Source organism: Corapipo altera, unplaced genomic scaffold, assembly GCF_003945725.1.
Source record: "Corapipo altera isolate COAL_440 unplaced genomic scaffold, ASM394572v1 58, whole genome shotgun sequence".
Lineage (NCBI taxonomy): Eukaryota > Metazoa > Chordata > Aves > Passeriformes > Pipridae > Corapipo > Corapipo altera.
This window is the reverse complement of record NW_020884898.1, coordinates 5,022,757-5,034,076: the sequence shown is the minus strand read 5'-3', so window position 1 is coordinate 5,034,076 and position 11,320 is coordinate 5,022,757. Positions and strand designations below refer to the sequence as shown.

Sequence of the window (11,320 nt, the reverse complement as noted above, 5' to 3'; positions counted from 1 at the left end):
GTCGCCTGCCAAGGAAAAGATAATGAGATATGCATTGGTTACAGCTGTTTCTTGCTGTCTTTGCTAAAATGATGATTAAGGAAAGCATGAGCAGAGAAACAGCTGGGTAGAGGCACCTTGGGAACATTTAAAAATAATCTTGATCACTGAGAAAAAATTTGTTTACTCTGAAACTCATAAACCCAAAGATTAATTGTCTAATAAGAGGGGCACCCAAATGTTTCATTTGTATCATCACAGAGTTCTCTCTGTTGCTACTTATGGAATATCTGAACTCAGATTTAGAAAAAGGTATTAAACTCTTTTACCGAAAGTGACAAGCATTCAAAATGTGCAAGTGTGCTGGAATTTGTCACTATCTCAAGTATGTTATTTTAACTGTACTGATACACAGAAAAAAAATGTAAAGACTATACATAGCTATAAGCTACCAGATGGACTTTGGAGACACGTATTTTCATTTCTAAATCCGTGACAAAACCACACTGCAAGTATCCTATATCTGAAAGGTTCAATGAGAAAATACATTAAAAATGTATAAAAGTGAAGGGGTGTCCTTTGAGATTGTTCAAAGAACAGATTGCTAATTTTGAGAATTTCTGGCTGCACGAGTAGAGACAGCACATACTACACATGAAATGCTTGTGCTATTTCCCTGCTATTTCCAGCAGTTATGGGACAATGACTAAAACTCTACTGATTTAGCACCTCCATAAAGCTGAAGGGATTTGGTGCGAAACCCAGGCAGGGGACTCTGCTCTACAGCACTGCACAAATATTTTTACGTAACAGTTGCCAGAATAAGTCTGTAAAAACGTGTCATTAAGGTTACAAAATCATTTGTTCAAAAACTAAAAGCAGTACTGGAGAATTCAAGTCATCTGCATAAAGAACTGTAACACTTCATGTGCACAAAGAAATACGTGCAGGATTAACTCTCCTCTTTCCCAACTTCTGATAATTTGGCTTTAGAACTTTTTAAAAAAAGTTCTTAGGAAGCAAGTTTCCCAGAAGATTATGTTTTGCCTGCTTTGAATAAAAAAGAAGTACAAACAAATGTTGTTATGGCAATTGTCTACAATGGGAAATACTTGTGCATTTAAGTTTTGCTGTACACTTAATGTACAGATTGCTACAGTTTGATTTATAATGGACAGCAACACATGAGCTGCTATTTTTCAGTGGAGGAAAGACAATTCTACTACAGCCACTGCCTTTTCATACACAACTGTAAAAACTGTTTACAGACAGTTAAGATTTTACTATATTAATGCGGGGTTTATTTTAAAGTCAATTACTCGCATAAAAGAATCGTCTCAAACAACACTTCCAGTAAAAATAAATCCTCATCAGTCCAAAATCCAATCAAAATCCAGTTAGAAGATACTTGTGACTGGTTAATTATGACTTTCCAAAAGGGGCAATGTTTTAAAATGCATCGAGGCTGAATTTATATTTTACCCTCTGGCCAGTCTCATGTCACTTAGAGGTGTGATTTGAGGTGTAAGATGGGAACTTCACAGGAATAATTATAATAAACCTCTCAATTTCCAAGTATATCACTTCTACAAATCTGGCCTCACTGAAATTCATGGAGTCCCTTTAACACTTCTGCTGGAGGCTGGATCCCAGCATAAGGATTATTACTGAATCATATGAAGTGTATCTCCCACTGTCTTCATTCAGACATCCCAAGCATTTCAATATTTACAAACTGGAAAAGATTTAGTTTATATAGTTGCTAATTTGTATGGAAAGCCATTCCTTCTGGCAGAGGTGTTTTGGCACTGTTAGGTGAGCAATCATTGGTTTAGCAGGAAGAAGATTAGTTATGTTTATTTTTAGAATAAATTCACTCTCAAAGCCATTTTTGACTGCTATTAATCTCTATGTTGAAATGCATAGAAATAAAAGGTCATTTCAGGAGTCATATTTCAACTTCTGGTAGCTTTCGATATGCTATGTAAGAATTTGGAAGATATAAAACAAAATCAAGTTTATATATAAAGTTATTACACCAATGCAGTCACTGATTCTGAGTGGTAATTGACAACTAAAAGTTCCTACATTTGGATATCTGCAGCAATCCTCTTAGACCCTGGAAGCTATATGAATGATAATTTAAAATCCTCATTTTTCTATGAATCTTAAGAATTGGAGAGGGAGGAAAATGAGCCCAGACATAAAGGAGACTTACTTGACATTGGTATCTCAGTACAAAGCCTACTGCCCCCTCAGTGTGGTGAGGGAAAACCATGAGGGCAGTTCTTTTTATTTTACTTAACGCGTTAAGTTTTATTACAGTTAAAAGGTGAACTCTGACAGAAAAAAATGGATAACTGCTATAAATATTTTGACTTAAAAAAATCCATATGGAGATTGATATTATGCCAATGGACATGAAGGGATATAGTCACACTTAAGCCAATGTTTACTTCTGGTATCTCATCTAGTTATCTAAACTCCAAACATACTCAGCAGTTGAAAAGGTGATTTCAGGGTATAATCCCTCTCAGCTATTAAGGATGTTTACAGCTGTCTGCTTCTCTCCATTAGTTATACATGGAATGTGTGTCACAAAATCACGTGGAATGCCCTCACTGTCATTCAAAATAGATGAGATGAAAAATCATTCTCAGGGCATAACTTGCTAATGCAACAACATCTGGAAAATGCAAAATTTCAGAGATATGGAGATAATTCTGATCCCAAAAATTTTCTGATTCATTCATCTCTTACTTTTTCTCCCTCCTCTAGGAACCACAGTCCATCTGACACAGCAAGATTAGCAAGTAGGATGACTTGCTATGCCTTATTCTAGGCAGGCTTCTCATTAATGGGGTGCTCACCTGCATCACTGGCACTTTGTATCAGAAATGAACTTGGTACAGTGTTTTGCCAGTTGATGATTTGCCAGTTTCAGGGTAATGCTAAGAGCCAGCTGTACATATCTGGAAAGTGCAGTATAGCACAGGCAATGTACTTTTTTCCCCAATCTTCATATGAAAGCAAATTGCATTGAGGGACATACAGAAAGCAGCACATTAGCAGAGTTCTTATTTGCACAAGATACATTTAGCAATACTTGAGAGCAATACCTCTTTTTGGTAAAGGTGCCCATGACTTTTGTGCAGCTGGAGTTGTCTCCTCCACACACCCCACATTTGTCATACTGGAGCTTTGAGCCAATGATGCCATCGCAACCAGTCCGGATGCATTTTCCTCGGACACAGACTGAGTTACTGTACGGTCGACATTCAGTACCATCAGTTACCTGGGCAATCAAATAAATGAGCCTCAGTTAAAACTGCCACAGAAAAGACTGACTTTTTTGGATCCAACTGGCAGGACACAGTTACTTATGTGCGTCACCTACTCAGAACAGAGAGCCCGACAGACCAGACTGAGTTTCTCTAACATCCCCAGCACAAAACCAATTTAGTAAAGTGCTGAAAGCAGCGACAGGTAACTTTCAGTTTGAGTGGCATCTGATAGAACAAACTGACCACAAGTAACATCTATACTACTTGGCTAGGTTAATTGGCTCTGTAAGATTTACTCTGGACTCCCTTAACCTAATTCAGGGTTAAAATTCCAGAATAATGGAAAACTCCAGGCAGAAACCCCTTTGGCCACTTCTGAGAACAAACTAGTGCAGAGAGCTCTAAGAGGCTCATATTTTTCATTAATTCACATACTGAGATGTAGAAATCTCATCTCATTTTAGAGGCCGGTTCTGGTCCTAATGTATAACCAGTGGATCAAACCATTAAATCTAATCACACAGTGAAATCTCTGAATCATAGGATTAACTTCTTTTCCCTGGTTGAAGGGAAAGATTTTTAGATACAGGACACTTCTGCACTGGAGCATGAAATCATGACTGGAGTTGCCATTACCTTCTGAGAAAACACCACATAATAGCCAGTTCCTTTGGCTCGGCAGGTGAGCTTGCAGACATCTCCGGGAAGTACTCCAGCATACTTGGGGACCCATTCAACAAATGTCTTGACACCCTTTGCATCAGACTGATAGCCATTCCTTGCTTCACACTGCTCTTGTCGAAAAGACTTAGCTGCAGAATTATTCACATCATTAGTGGCTATTTCAGACTACGCTGCAAATATCATTATGTCCATCTATTATTTCACTTTCTTTTTTACATAATTTTTAAGATACATCACGTCACTTCTCTACTTAGAACTGGCCCTCCAATCCTTCAACTGTTTTAGCTTGGAAATCTTCCTATGGCATAATAAGCATTAAAGGCCTAAAATCTGCATTACATTTCATTTTCCAGGACTGAAAATCTTTTTTCATTCACGTGTCCTTTCCCTAAGGCATCTGGGGGGGACATGGGTGAATAATTACGACACTGTATTAATGATTAATGTCTTGCTTTGGTAAATACATTTTGGGGAAACTACAGTGGACCTTTGCTGTGTCCTTATTCAGTATTTACTGTCTATGAACAGACAGGCTGGAGCACAAAGGCACTCACCGTTGGCAGGGCAGGGAGCAACGTTGCAGGAGCGATAGATGGCCCTCTTGCCCGTGCAGTACCGCCCGTTGTTTCTGGGAGCTGGGTTGTTGCAGTGACGATAAGAAAACTGAACTCCTCCACCACAGGTACGGGAGCACTGTCCCCAAGGCCCCCAGGAGCCCCAGTTACCATGGCTTGAAGCCTGGAACGTAAGGAACAGTAGCAGGTAAGTTCATCATCCAAGTGCGAATGAAGTTGTGACATCTCAAAGTCACTGCTAATATTTTCCTCATTGAAGGCAATTCTTTGGTCATTTTAATCAGGAGCCTTCTTTCTCCCAGTAGAGTTAATTTCTGTCTTTTATCTGTACATTGACAACATCTCATTTGGCAAAGGCAATACCAGGCCTTGCTCCACACAGCTGCCTTCACACTGTTCCACAGAAGACATTGATGCACCAGAAAGAACGCCCAAAGTCTCATGTGCTGCTCTCCTTTATTTTGCTTTTCCTACCAAAAGGGCCCTTTAAACTGGCTTCAAGGGGTCTGGCTCCCAGAATATGTTCATAAAGCTAATCTATGATTAATTAAATCCAATTATTGTGATGTGTAGGCATTGCTTTGAATTACTGGCAAGAGATGGAGTTGTCAACTCTGCTAAATTGGCTACCTAGAAACAGTATTGCAATAGCATGTAGAAGTCTATAAATCTGTAAAACAGGGTGTTATAAGGGCTGTAGCTTGATTTGAATGGTTCTCATAGTTTTCAAATATTTTCACAAAGCTCTACAAGTCCACACCTGTTCTGTGGGGCTACTCTCTACCCAGTAAATTTAGAAGTATCTGAACTGAGTTCTCGTGACCCTTCAGATGCATAGTGGACAGATGGATACTCTGTCACTGGAGGTACAAACTTCTCTGCTCCAGAAATTATATTTTGTATTAACTTCATCAACCTTTTCCTTCACTGCAATTAGGGTCCTGGGGCCTTTCAGGTGAGGAATATAAATTAAATTTACGGATTTAATTTATCTTGCACTCCATGGCCAAGAAGCCCAGAGAGCTATGTCCTCATAACTGATTTACTGAATGGGCATATCATCTACTCTGAAAGGATGCTCCCAGTTTTCCAGGAATGAAGGCTCTCATACTTCAAGAAGAAAACATGCTTCCTGAACCTCAGCAGCATTTTTCCTATATCCCTCGCCAATAACAATCCAATTATACGCTAAAAAAATAAGGCAGCTTTCAATCTGACTTCCATCAAGTTCCTTTCACTCCCGCAAAAATCAGCAATTTGAGGATCACGCCTTTGAAAATCCCCTAGGGTCACAGCAGGTAACTTACCGAGTAGTATTTCTTCTTGGTTTTGTCAACACATTTTCCTTGGAGGCAGATCCTTCCTTTTCCACACGGTGTTCCCTCGACAGCAGGGAGCTTCTTAGTCAGACAGACCATCTGCCCTTGGCGCACCACGGCACACCAGAGGCGAGAGCACACGTCCATCCCGGGACACACGGTGTACTCGGGCCCGAACGCCAGCTTGCACTGACGAATGGCGTCGTACGTTTGTCCCGGCAGCTCCTCGGGGCCCACGATGTGCTTCCTCGGCTGGTCCAGCAAACAGTTACCTAAAAGAGCGATCCAACCTGTTACTACTCGTTTCCTGCTTTTCTCTGCAGAGCTGCAAATCCGTCAGGTAAGGCAGAACAACGATGACAGCAAACCTCACTCAAAGGAAGCTGACGTGAACGGGGAGGCTCTCTGAGGTGACATCAGGTTCTGCACAAGGTCATACTGCTGCCACTGTGTTCTCACCCAGCAGCACACTGGGTGTCGAGCTGCCTGTTTCCCACCTGAGCACGTAAGTGAGTTTTACTCAGGTCCCTTCGGCCTTTCATCCTGGTTTCCTTTATGCAACGACTGGACACATTCCACACTATCAGTCTGTGATTTAAGGAGTGAGCGAAGTAAGCAAAGTTGTCATTTGAGTTCTGAGACAGAATGTCAGAAATGGTAAAGCTTCTAAACGGATGTCAGAAAAGTCAAAAAATACAGACTTGTAGCCAATGAGGCACTTAAAAAAAAAAAAAAAGGGAAAAAAATCAAAACAAAAGGAAAAGAAAAAACCCTAACAGACCAAAGGGAAAATATAAGCTGCATGTCAAAACTGGTGGTAAACCTGGACCAGAGTCTCCTTCTAAAGAATGATACTTGGCTGCTTATGCAATTAGTTTGAAGAGGGCTATCCATTAATTAAAAAATACATAAATATCAGGAAGAAAAAATTACAAAAACATAAAGAATTGTATATGTGTTTTAAGATCTCCTGCAGTGGTCAAGATTTGTCTGGCATACTCTAAACATGAAAATTCCTATTTATGTTGTAGGTATCTACTGATAGCTATTTTTTCACCACTGGAAACCTCACTTGTTGACATGCAGAACTATTTATTCAGTGTAACCTCTTTTACACTTCATGAAAGGGATATGTGGTCTGGGCAAGCTTCACTTATCCTTGGCCAAAATAACTTACCACAATTTACCTCACTTTGGAATCTATACCAGTGTTCTTTAGTTGGATCATGGGTGAGAAAAGCCTATCTATAAAAACCTCTACTATTTACACAAAATGGAATAGAATTTCAAGCTATGGCAGTGAATTTAAACAAACCAAATACTTAATTTCTCAATAACTCAGGTTTTCCTTTCAGAACACATACTTACTGCAACTGTTATTTTGTTCCTCCAAAGACCAAGGCCCATTAGCCAAATTAGCCAAAAATGCTTTCTGCATTACCACTTACTACCAAAAACTCTCTGTTTTGCTAAACATGTTCCATTTGTTGACCCTGATTTACCCCAGCCTTATCTGGACTATGCCGACTTTTTTAATGCAAACAAAGTGTGACAATGCTAACTCTCAGAGATAAAGATACTTAAAAGTACCCTGGCATTCAAAGGTTGTTGTAGTGTAAAATATTAGAGACATGATGAGGAGTGAGGAAGCACCTATCTTTTTTCTGGAGTTTCTGAAAAGGACATAACTGGCAAAAGTTCTGGCAAAAATACACTTTGTAAAAGTAAGAGTGGAAATCCTACTTCATACACCTTGTGATGAGGAAGGAAGCTAATACATTGTTAGGGCAGTGATGGGAAGTCAGTAGTGTATCAACATTCATTATTATACACTGCTATTGTACCTATAGTTTATCCAACTCACATGTAGAACTGTTATTCAGTATTTTAAAACATCATAATAACACTTCATTTCACCATGACAGACACCTCTGCCCCTCACTGAAATCTACCTTGACTGAAATGCCTGGAAACACAAATTTAGAGAAAAAAGAAAGAAAAGTCTCATCCTTGCATATACTTATCTGTCAATCATTTTAGTTAAAACCCATTCAAATACTTTTCGCATTGAATAACAAACAGGTTTCACAAGCTTACATAGAACATATAGCGTTTTTCCCCTCCAGAAGACATTAATTCAAAACAGAAGACAGTGAACATCCCTAAGGATTCCTCACAGGAAAATAGAATTATATTGGTAGAGAGTAGCAGTGTCTATGTTTAGACAGGTTGCAGTGAAGTGTAGGTGTTTTTACCACGAGCTGGCCCAAACTCCTACTTGCAATGGTAAAACAAGAGTTGAGAAGTTGGAGAAAAGTTTGTCCTGGGCCCCGTGGTTGAGAAGGTAGAGAGGGCTTCAATTCACTGTTACACTTCAACATAGAGAATATGTATATTCTGCAATTCCCATTTTTTGTCCTGAGTACCAAAGAACATCTTTGTGCTCTGGAATAGAACAACATTGTTGGCTGATGACAGTGCTAATTAAGCCTTCTCATTATCTCTCTCAATGTTTTGTGTAATCTATCTTGGGGAAAAAAGAGGTGGAACAAGATCTGTGCAGGAAGCAGATAAGCAGGATATAAATTAATTAAAATACAAACAGCCCTTGTTTCAGGTTGCACTGAGCACTGTGGCTGAACACAATAAATCTCAGGCAGTCATACCACAGCCTCGTGGTTGGCATGACAATAAAGGCAATTAGTACCTTTGGAAAGGCTTTGCTAAAAGCAGATGGAAATAAATGTCACTCTTTTCTGGACACTAACTGAGCCTTTTCTTCCTAAATGTCAAACTGCTGTCTGGGGTCATCTCATGAGTGTAAAACAAATGGTGATATCATGACAACACTGTTTATCGTTCTCAGAGCAGGCCTCTGGACACAGGGAAGCAGGACCTTGATCCACCCCAGACCTCCTGGTTGACCTTGGACAAGACATTTATATTGGGATTTATTTAGCTGACTTTAGCTGTATGTAATGCTGGTGTCTGCAATGCAGTCAGCTGTCAGGTGTTTCACTACTGAGGCAAACAAGTTTATGGTGTAATTAAGCACCACTAAGGCAACTGATGAGCTGCAATGCTGCTGATGGCATTGATTAGACCTCTGTGCACAACGACGGGAACCTGAGTACTCAGTTTAGGAGTAGCTACCTACATAGCAAGTACCCACATTTTATAAGAATAATACAGTCCCCAACATCACTTTCCAAATTTAGAACTTAGGAATATGAGTATTTGACAAAGTCATGTCAAGGAATTAGAATCAAGACTGTAATGCTTTCTATTACAGCAGTACAGGGTGACTATCTAAATCTACATGAGAAGCTTGCTTAAAGCTTTGGTAAGACATTGACTCTTCATTTGTAATACAATAGTGCTCACAGATCCAAACTTCTGGACTTCACTCATATTTAATTTTGCTTACCCATAAGAAGGAGCAGATGAACCATTTTATTTCCTCACGCTGATGCTACCATGCCCTGTTTGTCATCCCAAAGCACAATTCATATGCTCATGCCCGCTCAGATCTACATAGTGCCTGCTGCACTTCTTGAAATTACACCCAAACGAGTGAGGGTTGTTTCCTCTCCCTAACAGTGCTTAAAAGAGATAGGATCTTTTTCTTTCTCTGGCAAGACTGGAGGGATCTCCTTCTTGAAAACCAAAAGGAAGGGAAAACACTGAAACTATACAACAGTACATCTGCTGCACCTAAGGAAAACCCCCAAAATAGACACATACTTAATCTGAAGGAAGCACAGAACTGTGGCATGTTTGCCCTGTTCCATTATCAGCCCAAAGCTGATAGACAGCATTGCTCTAATAGGCTCCTGTGGTTTCTGATACACTCAGTGCACTACAAATGGGAATTATGGAGCTACGGATTAATTCACTGTCTGAAAGATGAAAATAAAACAAGAAGAACCGTTCCAAAAATAATGCATGTCCTTTCAAGCACAATAATTTGAAGAAAGTGCAGTTTAAATCACTGACTTCCACTTTTACTTCATGAATAGCGTTTGCATTCTGTTAAGACTGATCTCTGATTTAAAATAAATAGCTGTAAAATTATAAATTTCAACAGAAAAGAAGACTGTTACTCACAAAAGGTCCCTGAAGGGCTGATCTATCAAGAAAAAAGATTTCCTAAACACTGTGTATTTGAAATCACATCAATCAGTAACAACATTAATTCTGTGAGGACTATGGGAACTCTGTGATGAGAGGTTCAATAACTCTTATTTAAGACTACATACCTGAGTGATAACTACTCATGAGTTTTCAAAAAGGCAATATACCCTAACCCATTCCTTAACAGACTGACAGACTGTAAGCCCTTTACATGCAGCAAAGAACATATGACATTGTGAAAAATTGGGTGGGTGGAAGGTGTCCCTGCCCACGGCAGGTGGTTGGAATTACATATCTTTAAGGTCCCTTCCAACCCAAACCATTCCATGATTCCATGATTCAAGGGAAAGTGTCAGCAGCTGAGGAATGCCAAACTTTTTGTGCAGCAACTCAGCACTCATGATGAACAAGGAGACCATAATGCAGCTCTGAAGGATGTGAAGCTCTTGCCTATTTGTACATGAAAGAACTGGCAGAGATACACTGTTAAACCTGCAGGACAGATTGTTACAGGCCCACCTTACTTCGATATTGAGACTGGGCCCAACTCATGAATAAGAGTCCAAATTTCAAGCATCCTCCAGATAGAAACAAGCCAAAGGTAAGGTGGGTGGGAGAAATGCTTTCTTTGCTTGCTTACTGCTGGAGAAAGAGCTCACTGGAGGCACAGTAAGGAGAACAACTCAGGTCACAAAAAAAAATAAGAAAAAGGAAAAATACAACCTTTCTACTCGCCTGCAGCAGGAGAGGAACAGAAGAGGAGAAGTAGTTCAGAGTTCCTTTTGCTCTCTAAGAGGTTATTTATGCATGGTAAGAGAAGTCCCTTTTTTTACCCCAGTGGACTGCACTGTACCTCAGTAACTAAACTCAAAAGGGAAAGTTCTCTTTGTATGTGGAAACTAATTCAGTAATATTAAGTCACTGCCAGAGCAATATGGACCATAAAACAGGACAGTACAGATTAATGGATCTAATAAAATTGAGAGAAAAAATTAAGTCATTCTCCAATCAAGAAAAATGGGAGAAAATATTTCAGGGAGCACTGAAATTAGTCGACAAAATATTTAAGAGCAAACCTTTACATATAGCAGACATACCATGGTTTTTATCCATAAGCATTTCAGTTACCATAACAACTTGATATATTCACTCAATTATGTCATTTTTATCTCAGCATTTTGGAATTTCAGTGGTTTATTTAAGAACTGCTGTTGCTTTGGGAGCATACTGAAGACTTTAAAACTCATTAAAGAGTGAAGACTATGCTTTTTTATTTCTACCTTTGGAAAATGAAAGTTTTATACTTATTCTCCAAGAGGTAAATTTCATATTTAACAAATAATAG

The 11,320-nt window shown here is 39.3% G+C and overlaps 1 protein-coding gene across 1 annotated transcript in view; it reads right to left on the bottom strand.

Annotated features, from left to right (window-relative positions):
* ADAMTS5 (ADAM metallopeptidase with thrombospondin type 1 motif 5) overlaps positions 1–11,320 on the bottom strand; it is a 46,951-nt gene that overhangs the window by 7,270 nt on the left and 28,361 nt on the right. The window contains exons 4-7 of the mRNA XM_027648641.1: positions 5,830–6,113; positions 4,502–4,685; positions 3,900–4,075; positions 3,099–3,274 (exon numbers count right to left, since the gene is read on the bottom strand). Coding sequence (XP_027504442.1) covers positions 3,099–3,274; positions 3,900–4,075; positions 4,502–4,685; positions 5,830–6,113 — 820 coding nt within the window. The remainder of the gene's footprint in view (positions 1–3,098; positions 3,275–3,899; positions 4,076–4,501; positions 4,686–5,829; positions 6,114–11,320) is intronic.